Here is a 17,494-nt window from a genome sequence, read left to right as displayed (position 1 = left end):
CAATTTTATCTTGTAGGATATAAGGTATGGCTTAGTTGGTAGTGGTTGCTTAAGCTTACTCAAGTGTTGAGACCGGAAGGGATGAGTTAGAGGAAAAGGAATGCAGCGAGAATTCACTCATTTGAAATGAATGAAGGTGAAGGGATAGTGAAAGTTTCTTAGGTTCATCTAGCAAGTCCAAATAGTTAAGTTGAGGTATGAGTTGAGTACATGAGAATTATTTACATAAGTTGGGCTTCACATGAGTGAATGAGCCATAAGTCGTAAATAAATTTTAATCTAATGGACTTAGAGAGCTAATTAGGGCTTGGAATTATGGAAAGTAATTTGGAAACATGAGAAATGGGTAAAAATGAAGTAGACTTGGAGCGGCTAATGGTTGGGGACCTGGGATAATTTAATTTCTAGGTCTTAATCTATATGAGATAGAAGCTAGGCCTATTAGAGGTTTAGATTGAGCTTTAATTGTTTACATGTTGGGATTGGACTAGTTACGGAGCAGTTCCAAGGAGGAAATTATTGAATCAAGGAAAAGAATAATAGTGTTTGAAGTGTCTCCAACTTGCTTCTTTTATCGAAGGTCATTTGCGACTAATCGACAAAATATGTGGACAAACTTAAGCATAAGATTATGCCTGCCTACAAGCTAAATATGCAAACTTTAAAGCAATTTTTTAAAGATTCAAGTCGAGAAGTACTTGTCTACTTATCATATATTTTAATATATTAGTATAATAAAAATTATCCTATTCTCTATCAATCTCTTAGAGATTATTAAAATAATATTTAATTTCCATATATTTTTAATAGTATGGATCATAATTAATATTAAAAAAATTAATTTAAATATTTTATTATTAATTTTTGATCCCATAGGATTACATCCTTAGTTACACAGTCCATCTTAATAATAAAATTTTCCTCACTCTTTCTCTCTCCCTCTCTCTCCCTCCCTTCCGGCAGCTATTGCAGATATTAATAGAATTGTAATAGCGTGGGCTTGAACTCCGATAGCAACCTTTCCCCAATTCTTATTTCGAGACCAAGAGGAGAGGAGGGAAGCAGTGCCCGGAGAGATGACGGCAGCCGCGGGGCTCGGCTACGTCCTCATCGCCCTTGGCCCCGCCCTCTCCCTCTTCGTCGCCGTCATCGCCAAGAAGCCCTTTCTCATCCTTACCCTCCTCTCCAGGTCTGGCCCCCTCCTTCTCCTCTTTGTGCCCTGGTTTCCACCATTTTCTTCGCTTTTCTCCTTCTTAAATCGATCCAAAGACCAGGCTTCTATGCGGTCGGATGTGAAATTAGGTCATTTTTGCAAATAATTAGCCATCTTCCTGAGTAATCCTTAGCTGATCAAGCGATCTTTCTTGAAATACCTTGAAATTTGTGGTTTTCCTTCCATTGTTTGTTTTTCCCCAATGTTGCGATGAATTAATGGATAGAAACACAAAAAATTGCATCTTGATATGATTTTGGTGTTGCATGGGAACACAAAACGTTTGTATTTTGATGTGGTTTCTATTCTCTGAGCTAATGGATCGATGAATTAATGGATGGAAACATGAAAATTTTGCATTTTGATATGATTTTTTGTGCTGTGTGCTAATGGTTGGATAAATGCAGCACACTGTTTTGGCTTGTGAGTTTGATAGTTCTTTCTGCGGTATGGAGAGGCTTTCTTCCTGTGAAGTCTGCAGTGTGGTGGCCGTATGTGCTCCTTATCCTCACATCTGTTGGTTTTCAGGAAAGTGTCCGGATCGTATTCTGGAAGGTTTACAAGTAGGTTGAATTGTCAAATTCTTCACTTATTTGTCTTTGTCGCACTTAAGAGTTTCTTGCTTGTACATAGACTCATTTCATGAGGAAACTTGGACCATATGCTATTAAAGGATTCCTTAATGTGCACATTAATGAACTTTGCAGGAGACTGGAAGATATGTTGGATGCTTTTGCTGACAGAGTGTCGAAACCTCGCCTTTATTTGACAGATAAGATGCTAATTGCCTTGGGTAAGCTTTTAAAAATTTTCAATTTTGCATTTTTCTTAACAATCAATGAGCTCGTAAATGACAGCGTGTAAAATTATAATAGAATAATTTACAAATACAATAATTTAATGAAGCCCCTCATAAAATTTCATTTTAAAGAAACAATTTTATAGAAGAATGTTCTAATCTTATCAGGGTAAATGGCACATAGGCTATGCAAGTGTGTTATATGAGTGGGATGATTAATTTGTTGGATGATAGAAATAATGCCTTGTTTAAGATTACTGGTTCTGCTGGTCTGCAAGAATGATAGCCAAACAATTAGAATAAGTAAAACTTATATCTTTTGAAGGCAGATCGCCTATCTGAGCATGCTGACAACCTGTTGGTCATTTTTGATGCATTTTGAGGACAAATGCCATTATCATGATGATGAAAGGATGCGATAAAAATCTCATCGCTTCAATAAGGAAATTGCACTATTATAATTTTGATAAGAAAAAAATGTTTCACGATCACCACCTTCTAGGACAAATGTGTCTTCGAGAAGGATGAAAGGAGTTCCTAAATACAAGGCTCTTCCCCTTGACATGTAAGACTACGATTCAAACTCAAAAAGCTTACACCACAAACAGATGGTCATACTTACCTATTTTCACACTCACACGGACGTAGGCTACCTAAGATATTCCATTTCATTCATAAAACTAATGTAGACCATGCCCAATTCCTGCGCATTGAAAAATAGACATGGTCTGCATCATTCAAATGTTATATAGATCTATGCTGACTTTGACCACTCATTAATGATTTGGATTGATTTAACACCTCAACTACTGCTAAAAGTGCTCGGGCTGGACCTTTTCAATGGAAAAGTCCTAAGTATGCTTGGTTTTAATAAGCACTTTGCTGTTCTGGTAATTTGAACTTAAAAATGATGTAACTTAGAAATTTTCATGGTAGAAGGTTGGACACTTTAACATTGTTAATCAATTAATTCAAACTCAAAATATGTTTTCACAGGCCTTCATGAAGATTTTTCATGGTGCCCCAATATTGTAATGCTTACATACTATAGCTATGTTCTTTGTTTTTTGGGTAACTAATAGTTTGGGAAATAAATCAAATTATCAACGTCTAAATCCATTACCAGTCATTTCCGCTGTCTATTCAAATAGTACAGGGCAAAAATTTTAGTAGAAGAAGCTCATGAGTGATGTAAAACATAAAGAACATTTGAAAAGGATTTGCATGCTGTCACAATCTAATGGTGTTATAGTTGATAGAGAGAAAAATAAAAAAAAGAGCCTTCCATGTTAGGGCGTAAAATTGTAGGTTCTAGACTGAGGTACCTACAGAGATGATTGAAATACCAATAATTGCAAACCTGGTGGAGTTAGAGATATTCATACATCGAGGCAAGGTTTGAAAATTTTGGCCAAGCCAGACACTGCTTAAGTTTCAATAGTTTTGGAAGTTTCAGTTAGTTTCACCAGAAACCGACAACTTCTGGTCTAGTTTTGGCCAGCTTACAGTAGTTCTGATCAAAACCAACCAATGTCAGCTGAATTTGACATACATAAACCAAAAAAACACTTTGTAGATTAACTGCTAACTTTTTTAAGTTGTGCTTGCCAATTGCCAATGGGTTGTAAGTCAAGCATTCCAAAGCATATCTGCATGATTAAACTTAAATTTTATTAGATGGCAGTTAATTTAAAGCAGGTGAGTGTTTGTTATGAAAAATCCAACAAGGACTTCTTTCTTAAACATTTTGATGTATGAGTGCTTTCAACTTATTCAAACTAAAATGCAGTAGCCCTTGCATATATTTCATGAAGTAAGATAACCAAAACATAAAGAATAGGATATGCATTAGTCTAAAAGTATAAAAGCTTTTGTAGTTTGAGATAAATGTATATATTTGGTATTTACAATTCTTATCAAATAAAATTTGTTCTTTTTAAAACCGGTTAACAATATAATTCTATAGCTTGTTTTACTTTCTCTTTTCCTATTTCTTTATGTTTTGTTCATAACTTTAACAACAATGTACCATTTAAACTATACAAGTATGCACATTATGATCTTTTAGAATATTGTATTTTCTGATTTTTAATTTTTTTCCAGCCAAAACTCTAAGGCTTGAACTAAAATTTTTGAAAGTGGCCAAACTATTGATATCAGAACTAACTTGGCTTGGTTAAAACTGAGACAAGAGCCCAAGTATTCAAACCTTAGTTCCCGAAACTCTCTACATCTAATAAAATTTCTAATTAAGTAGAAAAGATAGGCTCAAAAGAGGAGGCTGTGCAAGTAGCTGTGGTAGAGGCCTCAAAGCTTGCAGGAATATGGATTTTAAGAATGCACTTCACGATTCATTCTTTAGCCACTTTTGTATGCTTTTCTAAATTGGCATGAGAATTTATGGAATAAAAAACATCCAGTATCAAGAGCACATCAGCTAAAGATGGATTACAAAGCACCATTAAGTATAATCTTGAAGTAACTTTCAGATGAGTAATGAGAGTAAAGATAATGGTGTCTCAACAATCAACTCATGCAAAACAATCGTGAGATGAGTGCTAGCATACCAAGGTTTATGACTGAGACACTAACCTTTGAGCTTCTAGAACTTGAAATGACCATAGACATTTAACATGATACTAAATGAAGAATGATGATAGAATCCAAGACACCTTTAGAGCCTCACTGGATGAAATAGGTGCATGGTTTGATTTATAAATTTGAACTCATATTTTGACCTTTTTAGATGAAGACTCAAGGTAAATGATCAAGTGACATAGTGGCTTTTCCAAGTAAGCTTGCCATTTACGAACTATTTCTGCTCTCAACCATTTTTCTACTTCTATCATTCCCTCCAAACCTCGTTCTGCTGCTGCTCTTACGTTTCTCTTAGATTTTATGACTTGAATATCCATGATTAGCATGTGATTCTAGATGGTGTGGGTCTTCAACCTTACAGCTCATTATTTGCAGACACTTGAGCATGATGGCTTAAATAGAACAATAAGTTATTGCTCAAGACATATATCTAAGAACTGTTGTTGGATGATGAAGAATGAATGCAGTGTATCTGATATTTTCACTTGATCTTATAATTCAACTCCAAAATTTTGAATGGCATGTTTGTCATTTTTATAACACAAGAAGACACTTCAAGAATGGCCAACACATATAGATAAGTGGTTGTAATATAATTATAACAGCTTTTTGCAGCATTGCAGATAAAAGATCCAAAATTAATGTGTCCATATAAGTTTCTAGTGATATGAAATTTGTAAGATAAGCATGAATGTTGGCTTGATCATAAAATCTATATCTTTAGTGCCCGGTTATTGCGATGAAATATTCCTCCTTGTATGGTTGTAAGGGAAATAAATGTGCATATAAAGATTTTAATATTATTATTTGTTATATTAAGTATGCTTCCTGCTTTATGGGCAACTGTACTTTCATTCTTGATGAATTCTTTCAATGTCATACATGTCATGCAGCTGGTGGTTTAGGTCATGGCTTGGCTCATGCCGTCTTTTTCTGTCTTAGTCTCTTGACTCCTGCATTTGGTCCAGCAACATTTTATGTTGATAGGTGCTCACACATACCATTTTTCCTTATTTCTGGTGAGTCATCAGTCTTTCTTAGTTTTTGTTTCAAGTTTTATTTCAACTTGAAAGTTGTTCCCTGATGAGTGAAAGGAGATTTGCATAGCTTGATGTTGAATAGGCTCTTATTATAAGAATTTTAAGGCTAAGCACAGCAATATTCATCTGAGAAGACCTTGTAGCAGTAAGAAAATAAGATAGCATTTTAGGAAATGTATGCTATACTGACCTCGGCAGGAAATTTCCAGGGACATTTTTTAATTCTCTCTTTCTTTCTCTCTCTCTCTCTCTCTCTCTCTCAATCAGACACACATACTCACCAAAGCATCCATGCTTATGCAGAGCTCTATGGAGGAGCTGTTAAGTGAAGAGAAAAGGTTATGTCATTGCACCCTGCATCAACACACACATAAAAGAGTTTCCACATGCTGCAATCAAACAAATAAGCTAGCACTGCATGTGTCACTGCTTTGCAGCTCTAGATAATGAGGCTTTTTCCTGACTGAAAGTTGATGACATTTATAGTCTATGAGCTTGTGTTGTGCTTATGGTGCATTTATTTATTCAAATTATAGCAAACTTCCTGAGATGTTTGATGAAGATGTGGTTTAGGGAAGGAAGAAGAGAAAGAAAGAAAGAGGTGGTTAAATTGAAATTAAACAAAGACAATTTTAGCACTCAACTACACCCAAATCCTTAAACATCCCATTCTCTCCCTCCTGGATGCATGCAAGTAGCATAACACTTGGAGAGTGTGAACTGGTTGAGTTTGCAAAGTTAATGGGTGTTGGATACTGAATACTGTCCTCAATGTGATTTCAAGCGAGATTTCTGCCTCTCCTTGTTCTCAGGAAAAAAAGAAAGGAAAAAAAATTAAAAAGAGGGTAGGTTGCATGGTCAGCACACTTAGCAAAATAAAATTAAGATACTGATCCTAGATTATAACTTGAATCCATGATATTATTCAGACTAGTTTGGGTTGGATGGCTGCTTCATACGCATACAACAATATTACTATTATTATTGTTGTTGTTGTTGTTGTTAAAGAATTGACTGTGGTGTTCCAATGCTGCTGCAGATGCTCCCAAATTCAACACACATCTTTTTGAGATCATATTGCTTTTGCATTGACTAATTTCCTTCTGTGTTGCAGCCATTATGTCACTTGGATTTGTGGTTATTCATACTTTTTCGATGGTCATTGCTTTCAATGGGTATGCTGAAGGGAGGAAAAGTGACCAAGCTATTGTTCCGGTTGTTCATAGCATTGCCGCTATAATGGTGAGCATCTAACCTTACATATTACATGTCCGTGAACTCATTGTTTTTGGCTAAGTAGAGTCTCTGAAAACCCAAGAGGACCCAAGGCTTGCCAATCAGTTATGAATTTAATGTCAACTTAAGCAGCTTTCCATTCATTTTATCGAAATGCCATATGAAACAAGAATATATTTTGTTCCTTTCATTTCTGGCATGTTGCAATTGTTGAAACATCTATATTCTTGAAGTTGTGGGATGAAGACAACTTTTTTTTTTTAATAAAAATCTGTAAAGTACAAAAAAAGGTGTTAAATTTCATTATTGGAGATGTATTCAAAGTGTGGCGAGAAAGTCTCCTCTAGTAATAGAATGCAAAATAGATAAAGTTCTCAATTGACATGCTTCTTATTTCATTTTAATTGCTTTAATGCCTTAAGAAAATAAACAGGATCTTGCTCAGACTCCTAAAATTCTCTGAAAGGAGAGATTACTTGTTCATATCAGATAAGAAACAGATACAACAATTTTTTATGCCGGACAATACTGCATGCTTGCAATAAATAATGTTTGTTTATGTGGTCCATAATACAGCACATTTTAAACCCTAGGAGGATTATAGACTGTGTAGCTTATCCATTGAACTGCTTCATGACAGTGCAGATGTGCCAAACTGTACTGATTTCTATGAAATCTGTTGGTTTGAATTCCTTGCTTTTGCTTAAAATCCCCTTCACAATATGTGTGATATGCAACTAATCACTGCTAGCATGCATAACATGCACTTTTTCCATGTATCTCAGGAACATCAGCTATAAACACCGGTAACATCAACAGAATGAATGGTGTTATTATCACATTCAACATTAGGCACATTTCTCAGCTGGTGAGAACACTTGAAAGCTTAAGGTTGTGGGATTGATCTGAAGTTTATGACATCAAGTTGTCAGCAAATGTTAGCACAGTAGGCTTGCACCTTCCCCCCAAAGGCTTGCCCTTTAGAAGTCCAAGGTTCACGTCCTGGGTATTGCTCCAAAAAAGGGGGAGCAAATGAAGATAACATCCAATTATTCACAGAGGGTTGAAAATTCATTGTTTTGGTCTAACTTCATAAAAAATTGCAGCATATGTCCTCTCAATTAATGTTCATATAATGCATAAACATTTTGTCTGGGTTGTTCCTGGATTCAGACATTACCTGAACCAGAAAACACACATGAAGATAAGTTATAGAATGTGCATATGCTGTTTATTTATATCTGCTTGGTTGTTTTCTTACATGAATAACAACGAATTACTCAGTTGCAGATCCATGTATTTTTGGTCTAATGAAAGGCACTTCTGGCTTGCATAATAGGCTAATTAGTTTAATCATTTATTTGTTCCAATGAGAATGCATGATGTAATGTTGGTTGTTCTTGGTCACGGGTCATTGAGTTTGTGACTACATTTGATGGTGTAGGCCTTGTTGATTACTCCAGCGGTTGTTGTCTTGTTTGTTGGATAATGATATTGTCTGCTATTTGTTTATCATGGCATTCTTAATTCCCATCTCTGTTTTGTGGCAAAATCATTGTGTTGTCTTATATGCTCCTTATTCTTCATTGTCTCTACTTTTTTTCCATTACCTTAATTTCCAGTAGACACTGTTTAACCTTGCACCTCGGGGCTGCGTTGTTGGTGTACCTTTTCCTTTTTAGTTCATTGTCTTTACTTGTTCTTCATTAACTTCAACTTCGATTTCAGACGCTGATTAACCTTGCACCTGGGGGCTGTGTTGTTGGTGTACCTCTGCTCTGCTTCATGGCAGCTGTAACATTGCAATATTGCTGGCAGATGGTTTGGAGAAGACTAACTGAACACCAAAACAGGCAGATGAACAATTAGCAGTCATCTGCATCTTATGATGCCGTCTCATGGGTAAAGAAATTAAACTTCCCTCTTGTTAAGTGAAGTAGGAGGATAGCAATGATGACTTCGAATTTGAATGTGACATTTATACATCCATAAATGGAAATGTAGCAACAGGATAGCATGGAATATGGATAATTGAAGGCAGATGCCTCCTTTTTTCCGTGAAATGTGATCTCAACAATTACAAACTTTCACTTGATATGGAGAAAAGCTCATTGCTCTTGTTTCTCTCTGCATTCCCTTTTATGCTAAAAATAGCATGATAGAAAACACACTGATGGATAGCTGCTGAAAGAGCCAGCTTGTGTTATTGAATCTATGCCTTGTTTTATTAGCAAAATATAATGTCACATGGAGATTCTTAAGATCCATAAATATCATCACTCTTAAACCAAAGTTGCGAAGAAATAAAAAATCTACGGAAACATCTAAGAAATAACAATATGGTAACTCTTATGAAATCACAGGTATGAAGATCTAGTGCAAATGCTAATAGATCTCTTTCTGCTGCACCCGTGAGTGGAGAACGAAACTAATGCCTGTGAATGACTTGATACAATTAAGCGTCTGAAGCCAGACTTCAGATTTGTATCAAAGCATCACAATGTAAAATATAATTTTGTGCTCAACCTTTGGACTGGATTTTTCTTTGATTAACCAAAAGAATATCATGGAAACAAAAGCTTAGTAGAGAATCAATAGCAGGACAGAATGTCAAGCTGGACAGCATCAATATCTGAAAGAAACTTGGAAGGATGTACGTGCAAAACAGTCACGAGCTGATTATGTATGTAGAAATTAGTTTTATTGCTCCGAAACATGTCGGAATTCATGACATGCATCATTTTGATTATAGAAATGTATCTCTGTCTGTCCTTTTAAACCTATTAAGCCCATTAATTTTCTTAGACAGGGGGATGCCGTTATCCCATTCCCTGGCTACACTCTGAATATGATATCCTGCTTATATCAAGCATGGTGAACTGAAGAGGTTGTTGATGTCTCATATATTTCCTAGATATTTAGGATACTGGTACTTCAACCCAAGGAATTGTTTACCCTAAAAATCCTGCACAGATATTGAAGACCAGGTGCTTCAGTCACGAGTCCTGCACGTGATTAGGAGGCAGTTATGCTCGTGCACAATCTAAGAAAGCCCAAGTTTTACTAATATGTTTGTATTGATTAAAAATATAGTTTTTATATAATTTTAAAATAAATAATATTTTTATACAAAATAAGTGTTATAATATTATCTGAAAAATATTTTTATAAAAATAATCAAAAAAACAAAAACTTTAAGAAACTAGAAAACCTAATTTGTGGCTTCTCCTCCTTTTTCTTATAAAAGTAACAGCGGACATGCCTAAACGGCTCTCTATGGGCTTTTTCTGGAGAATTCTAAACAATGGTCATATCTATCTAGTTTTCTATAATGATCATCTCTTTTTTGCTTTGAGATTTTTTTTTTCTAGGAATACTGACTGCTGTTGTTTACCACCTTTTTTTTCTTTTCATCTAATCATTCATTGTTGTTTAGAAATAGTCGTTTCAATATGGGAAGTTCAAGCTAGGTGATTCCAATGGATTTAGTGCTTCATCATCTTGGAAAAAGGTTGTTCTGTGGTGAGGAGTTTGTATTGTAGAAGCCTATAGAGGTAACTTTGAATTTCTCCAATTTTCTGTGATACCAAGCCCAAGGCAAAGGCTTTGAGAGATTGCACTCTTTTATTCTGTTCTCATACCAGTAGTTCCACTTGTTTGTCCTGTGGTTTTTCTCCCTTGAAGGCTTTCCATGTATATCTTGGTGTCTTGATTGTTTGGTGCTTGATGTGTTATCTTCATAGTTGATTGTTGTGTTTTGCTTATTGCTATTGCTGTATTTCTGGTGAAAAATACCTTCTTCAGGGTATTATAAGGCGACCTCATCAATGCCAAGGTGTAATACTCTTTTTCTCAGCCTTTGTCTTAGTAGCCCCATAAGCAAAACCCCACAAGTATGCATGCCTGTATGCGTCCGCCTTCACTAATAAGCAGTTGGCTTCATCTTGTTGCTTGGTTTATTTTTCCAACAAAGGTCGCGGCCTAACAATAAAACTTAAATGAAAAAAACAACTTTAGTAATTGAGATGCAAGTTAAAACCTTCGTTTGAATGGAACCAAGTTATAGTGGTGGAAGAGTGTCACATAGGCAGATTTAGTAATTGAATTTTTCTTGATTTGCATATTAATTCCTTAATTCCTTTAGATTTGTATTTTACACTTTATGAATATATAATCGATGTATATCCATCAGTTTTAGTCAATTATGTTGTTGGAATAGGTAGTTCTATTTATCCCTTTGGTGAATCCTTAACCTTTAAAGTCTGACTAATTACCAAATTTTTACTTTTAGATCGCTTGAAAGCACAATGCCAAACAATCAGCATTTTTTCTTCTAAGGGTGACTAGGATGCTAGTTATTAGAGACCTATATAGGAATTAAGGATGAGAAAAGATGTGAGGAGATCAGGTCCACAGTCCTAAATTTAACTTTAGGAAAAAAACTTAATTCTATATCTCCTCCAATCCTAGAAGACAAACAAGGATATATAGGTTACTTTTAGATGTAATTTCAGATTATTTTTTTAAAAAAATTAAGAAATTAATATGTAAATAAGATATTTTGAAGGGACTCTTTGCAATAAACCCTTTACCCTTAGAAGTCACAACTCTTACAACTCTAATTAGCGGCAAATGTAATCGAAAGCAATTTCAATTGGATTTTTCAATTAAACTTTCTAGGGCAACATATCTTCTTTGATGGCAGCACTATCCACAGTTTTGGTGCCTATCAATTTGGAGCAATGATAGTACAAATACTTGCAGGTTGAAATGCCATTCGAGGGTGAGCATCAGGGAGTAATTATTTTGCTGAAGACTTCACCTCTATTGAATGCTAATATATCTGCAGATCTGTTGTTGAGCTTGGCTAAGTAGATGCCCTCCCATTCAGAAATTGAATTATTCTTTGGATTTTCTTTTTCTGAAGCAAAAGGAGGAAGAAAGGAAGGCCGCCCCGAACCCTAACCAAAAGTTTATAAAGAAAAAAGAGAATTACACGAGATTTCGGCGTTACATTTGCATAATGATATGCTGCCTCTGATATAATACTTCTGCAAACCCACAGGATAAGATGGAAAAAAGGAACTCAACACATATATAAATCAAGCTTTAAATTTATCCTTTTGTGTACATATGAATATTAAAAAAAGAATAAAAATCTACAAAAAGGTAGCATTGCAACATTTTAGCAAGCTAATAGAGCCAATGATTTTGGACCTTATCATCAAATAAAATTAAAGAAGAAATTAAACATTGGTGGTGCATACAGTGTATAAGAATCAAAACCAAGGGGTTCACGAAGTTAGGGAATGATATACTTTCTTGACTCCACGAATTTACTCACTTGAAAAAGAACTTCCAAATTTCCCTGTCTGCCAATTCAGTAACCAGATGGGCACCAAAAATACCTTCCTCATCCACCAGAGCTCTCAGCTGCCGTGCCCCACCATTGGAACCTACAAAATTCTTCTTGGCAGCCAAATACAACACCCCATATGGTGGTCTCAAGCACTGCATCAAAGAAATCCAGTCAGATATATTGCAGACAAAAGCAAGCACCTAAAGCAAGGTCATTCTATTCAGTGGCTTCAGCTCAATTCCAGATAATCGTTATATTCAAATAGTCGATCTAATAATGCACCATGTCTTCATTTAGTGAACAACCATTTCTGATAGTTCAGCTAATATAACAGACAATTCCCTTTTTATTTCAGCAATAAATTACATATCGAGAACTTAATCTCTGAACAAATAGGCGTCATACCACAAAGTCACGCTCCTAGTTTGAATCCTAAGTGTTAAACAGTTTCATACATTGATAAAGTGGCATAGGACAATTGGAAAATTCAACAGTTTTTTTTTGGTAAAGATGGGCTACTTTCGAGTTAGTGATGTACCATGATTCTGATGAACTCAGCAAACAGTTCAGCAGCGTATAGTGTTCTTAAGATCATAAGGCAGACAAGAAAATTAAATGACTAACCTTTGTTATAAGGGCATATAGCTTCCTCAAAGAACTCACTGAATACGGGATTTCAGTAATTAAAATAATATCATAACCACCATCCCTGGCGTCTGTCTCGTTTGCTCTCTCCCAAGCACGGCTTCCTGAGAGCTTCCTGGATCGCCTGGAGGAAGGCTCATGACCAGTGATGCTTCCATCCTGACTGCTACATCCATCCATGAAGTCATCCTCAGAGAAGCTGAGGCTTGTCCCTGGGGCTAGCTCAAACCCATCCATCTGCACCACAGACAGGACCGCATGGAGCTCCTCCCAATCCCCAGCATAGAAGTGGACATCAGGAGACAATTGCTGCCGAGATGGGGTGAGTGGACTCTCTGGTTGGCGGCTCTGCCTATCTCGAGCCTGCTCAAGATTTGCCAGGACATTGGGAATGGTTGTGCATCTTATAGTTTCTGCATTTGGATCCTGAAAATGCACTGTGGAAGCACCCTGTAAAAGGTCTCAACAAGAATGAAATCTGTAAGTTTCGTATAACAAAAAAATATTAGTTGGACATGCTTTGGAAGCACAAAATCCAAGGATAAGCTAAGTATCATAATGGACAGAATATCCCATTTAAATGGCTAATAGCTCTATGAATTTTATTACAGTTTGGCACTGTAAAAGGAAACATAAGCTTTTAATTATTTAGATAGCACGTACCTTCAGGCAAGCAAAAATCCCAGCCAGACCATATCCACAACCAAGCTGCAGCAATCAGCAATACAAAGCAATTTTAGAGCCAAACTATTTACTTGACAGAATAAGGAGCAAATATTCACTTGCCGAAAATTAATATTTTAACATCTTGAGTTCCATTATACAGGAAAAGGGGGGTCAAGATGCACAGGAAACGAAATCAATTCACAGTACTTTTCATGAGCTCCAAATGAAAAACTTTTACATTTTAAGTGCAATTTGGGTAGATGTTCAGCAATGAAAATCAATAGAATATGTACACAAACATATGAAGAAAACAAAGAGAGGATGATATGACTGTTGAGAAGTAGCGTGCTTTATTCCCGGGAGTTCAACCAGCAAAGTAATTTCTTACGATCTGGAGGAAGTTAGGTTGAAAGCGCTTAAGAAATTGGTTCTGAGAAATTTCCAGAGCAAACTGGCAAGGTAATTGATGAATAAAACATGCGAAAAGAGGAAGATCAACCTAAGCTGTTATTGGCTGTTGGAAAATATCAGGATTTCAGCAGCTGAATTAAGGAAGAACTTCTGCTGAAAGGTGTACTTTAAGCATTCCAATAATGGTATTTTGGAGAGTTTATGATTAAGTATTTTAATGGTCTCCAATGAAGAAAGGAGTGCTAGAGGTCCATCTAATGAGCATTAAAAACACATCCAAGGCAGCAACCAAATATGAGATGCCATGCAAGTGATAAACAACAGCAGAATTCAAATTATGGAGGGAAGGTCCTTTCTCTTCTTTTTCTTTTTTGTTTTGAGCAATTATGTCATTGAAACCTGGACCTCCCACAGCAAGCCCTCAGGAAAGATGTGCCAACCAAGCTAGCAGATGTTGGCTAATCATGGAGAGAAGCTCTTCATGATAACATTGTCAAAGTTATCACACTATACAGCACAATATAGTGGAGATTTAAATGGAACTCAGACCTCAGGCAGACCTTATGGCCATGCAATTTCAAACTTGTCAGGCCATTTGCAAATTTCTTAATTATGGATCAAGCTTACAGAGTGAAAAGGCAAGGCATGTAGTAATTTCGATTTAATCTGCGAAGTAATAAAGAGACAAATACAGATTAAAACATGAGCAGCAAGCCTATTATACTATTACACTCTATTTGGAATTAATAAAGTTGGTTCGAATCCATAAGTTGTTCCTGTCCAACAAGTACTTTTACAGTAAAAAATAGTCTTTAAAAATACTTCCAACTACACTATGCGAGGCTTATTCGGTTTATCCCACAATTTTCCTAAATCTGTTCAAACTGGATTCAAGTAATAGATGATGGAACTACAAATGGTAGATTAAGAGGATATGAATTAGAGGGTGTAAACACTTGCTGTGATTGTAGCAGAGAAATGTTAGAAAAGCAGTAAGATACATAAATATGAACAAGAGAAGGTTAAAGAGTCGTAACCATAAAGCTTAGATAATTAACAATGGATGAGATACCATGGTTGTATTCAATTAAAAATTAAAAGCAAAGGAAGCTGAATTGGGAGGCATAGACTAACAAAATCTAGATAAAAGTTCTAATAAAGGGAACTTGATATGATTTTTTTTTAGAAGAAGGAACTTATGTCCAAGAGATTCTTATACAGCAATAGCAAGTCAATACATTTTGGTTATTTTCATAAGAACTATACAATCTTAATCAGTTTTCATGCTTTAAAATAGAATACGTGTCAATCAGTTTAAAGTTTCTTTTGCAAAGGCATATACATATGTTCCTCCAATTTTTCTTCTTTTTCATTTTTAGGTGGGAGGAGGGCAAAAATTTTAAAGAAAGAGAAATATGGAATCAGAAAGAACAAAATTGGAAGAGCTTTCGGAAAGCAGCAGCTACCTCTAGAATCTGCTTGCCCCTGAAACTCAACTGTCCATCACGTATCTCGTGCTTCAGAATATTTACAAGATCCATTGAACTCTCCCAGGATTTCAGAGATCCTGCAAAACCGGAAGTTAGAACCTACAGAGTCACATATTCTGCTGCATCATACAAAAACTACACAAAGTGATCCACAACTCTGGTGCACTCACCATCATGTTTTGACGATATCATCTCTGAACTGGAAAATCCAATCATGTCGGCTACACTAACTCTTCCCTAGAATACAAATAAAAAAAAACAACAATATTAATTCTAGAAGCACCCTTACTGATGTTAAAATACTAGTACAAAGTTGAATGCTGCCTCACTTTTCTTACAAGCTTCACCTGCCAAATTACCCATGCAGGTGGCTGTCAGTAGTGATTTAGCATATATAATGAAACAAGGCTGGCATATTTTGCCAATAAAAAATTATATCCTCCATGATGGATACTGACAGAGGCACAAATATCACGAATACAAGATCACAAACCCAATGAACAGCACATACCTTGAAAATATTTAGACCTTGCACATCAACATTTTCTCCAGCATACTTGTAAGGGTGAGCATTCTGTAAGAAGGCCAAGAAACGTTTGCAGTTGTTACAGAAATGACCCAAAATAGTCATTTAAATCTAAATTGATGAAATTTCTTTATAAAATCAACAGCGAAAATTTGTGGTAATCCGTAATTCTTTGGTTAAAGAAGAAATTGCAATGACCAAAGTTAAATTAAAACTCAGACAATCAAATTGGCAGAGAGATAAATAAAGAAAGATGGAGATACCTTTGAAGGAAGAATCTCAACAGCTGGTGAGGGAAGAAGCAAATCCCTTTCAGAAACAATGGAAACGCCATGACCATTCTTGTCATGGGGTATCAAGCCTGGAAAGCATTGCGCAAGCAGCGACGGTGCCCGCATTTTCTTCTTCTATCCCTCAACAATTACCACCGAAAAAACTGCCAATGCCACCAAATCAAAGTTAAAACTCAATGAACCTAAAAGCCACATGAATCAACTACACATCCTTAAAGTCCAAAAAAAAATGCCTCCAACAAACCTAGATCTCTCAAAATTCTCGTCTTGCTTTCCACAAACAACTAAGCCAAACAAAATAAAACATAATTGAAAACAAAATTAAAACCATAATCACCAGAAAACAAAATCTAAAAAGCTCTCCAATTAATTTTTCAATTCCAAGCCCTGCAAACCCTTAGAAATTGCTCCACCATAGGACGAAAGAAACTCAAATCTCCCCAGTTTTCAAATGAGAGCAAACACAACTTACAAAGGAAGAATAAAAATCCAATCTTGAACACCGAAATACATAAATAAGATGAGAATACCGGAAATTCCTCAATAAAGACTCGACCTTTCCGATTCTCAAACAGGAAAGGGAGCAAAAAATGAGCTAAAAATCAAACAATAAAGGGGGGGAAATTCAAAAATTGTTACCTAGATCTGGAGAAGCTGACTACGGAAGAGGCGTGATTCTCGAGAGAGGGGGATCGCTACGCGGGGAGAAACCCTCGCTTGGATCCCATTCAAATACCAACAGACGTCGCAGCTTCGGAGAAGAAACCGAAACCCCTAACCCTAACCCCTATAGCCCGCCGTGGACCGCTTCTCGCCGAGTCAAAAAGAGCACGGCGACTAATATAAAGCCTCGGAAGAGCAAGGAAGCTTCATTGCTTCGGAGGCAAAAATCTTTCCGACGGCCTGCAACCTGGTGTTCCCATAACGCCCCTGGATCTCCCGGAAATGCCCGGGGTTTGGGAAGCTTCGGCGGTAGGTAACTGGGCGGTGCGACTCCCGCGCGCGCGAACGTCAAAGAAAGTTCGCCCGCCTGCGGTGCCTGACCGTCTCTTCCGGGTGATCAAATGCGTCGGCTTTGGCTCTCCAGGTCGCAAAGGTGGTTAGGTACGTTGACAAGACGAGCCAGATAGGTTGGATTTGGAGACTCTCATGTTGGATTTATTTATTTATGTTGGATTTGGAGATTAAGATTATGATGGATTTGGAACCACATATTTT

At 36.3% G+C, this 17,494-nt stretch overlaps 2 protein-coding genes across 3 annotated transcripts; one reads left to right on the top strand and one right to left on the bottom strand.

Annotated features, from left to right (window-relative positions):
- Positions 1-951: 951 nt before the first annotated feature.
- Positions 952-9,010, top strand: LOC103714476 (gamma-secretase subunit APH1-like protein). Its single transcript, XM_008801745.5, has 6 exons — positions 952-1,189; positions 1,621-1,776; positions 1,921-2,006; positions 5,504-5,629; positions 6,765-6,892; positions 8,615-9,010. Exons 1-6 carry the CDS (start codon positions 1,077-1,079, stop codon positions 8,753-8,755), a joined length of 750 nt encoding a protein of 249 aa, XP_008799967.1. The 5' UTR covers positions 952-1,076; the 3' UTR covers positions 8,756-9,010.
- Positions 9,011-11,958: 2,948 nt separating this feature from the next.
- On the bottom strand, positions 11,959-17,413 carry LOC103714465 (uncharacterized). Of its 2 annotated transcripts, none has more exons than XM_008801723.6 (8): positions 16,916-17,413; positions 16,247-16,419; positions 15,969-16,031; positions 15,628-15,694; positions 15,434-15,534; positions 13,554-13,598; positions 12,870-13,340; positions 11,959-12,397 (listed from the first exon to the last, which is right to left on the bottom strand). In XM_008801723.6, the coding sequence occupies exons 2-8, from the start codon at positions 16,379-16,381 to the stop codon at positions 12,227-12,229; spliced, it is 1,053 nt and encodes a 350-aa protein (XP_008799945.4). In that variant the 5' UTR covers positions 16,382-16,419; positions 16,916-17,413; the 3' UTR covers positions 11,959-12,226. The 2 variants fall into 2 exon arrangements, with proteins under 2 accessions (XP_008799945.4, XP_088576270.2); XM_088720144.2 differs by lacking the exon at positions 16,916-17,413 and adding an exon at positions 16,521-16,645.
- Between the last annotated feature and the right edge of the window lie 81 nt (positions 17,414-17,494).

The sequence above is a fragment of the Phoenix dactylifera genome, chromosome 4, assembly GCF_051530095.1.
Source record: "Phoenix dactylifera cultivar Ajwa chromosome 4, Ajwa_hap1_PhDact_Kaust_v1.1, whole genome shotgun sequence".
In the NCBI taxonomy this organism is placed as follows: domain Eukaryota; kingdom Viridiplantae; phylum Streptophyta; class Magnoliopsida; order Arecales; family Arecaceae; genus Phoenix; species Phoenix dactylifera.
This window is presented reverse-complemented; position numbering and strand designations above follow the sequence as displayed.

Excerpts from the sequence above, each read along its gene's own strand:
- LOC103714476 (XM_008801745.5), top strand. The coding sequence starts at position 1,077 with ATGACGGCAGCCGCGGGGCTCGGCTACGTCCTCATCGCCCTTGGCCCC. Across the intron at positions 1,777-1,920 it reads GTATTCTGGAAGGTTTACAA|GAGACTGGAAGATATGTTGG; the intron begins GTAGGTTGAATT and ends TGAACTTTGCAG. Across the intron at positions 2,007-5,503 it reads TAAGATGCTAATTGCCTTGG|CTGGTGGTTTAGGTCATGGC; the intron begins GTAAGCTTTTAA and ends CATGTCATGCAG.
- LOC103714465 (XM_008801723.6), bottom strand. The coding sequence starts at position 16,381 with ATGCGGGCACCGTCGCTGCTTGCGCAATGCTTTCCAGGCTTGATACCC. Across the intron at positions 15,695-15,968 it reads AAGGTCTAAATATTTTCAAG|GGAAGAGTTAGTGTAGCCGA; the intron begins GTATGTGCTGTT and ends TTTGTATTCTAG. Across the intron at positions 13,341-13,553 it reads GGATTTTTGCTTGCCTGAAG|GGTGCTTCCACAGTGCATTT; the intron begins GTACGTGCTATC and ends GACCTTTTACAG.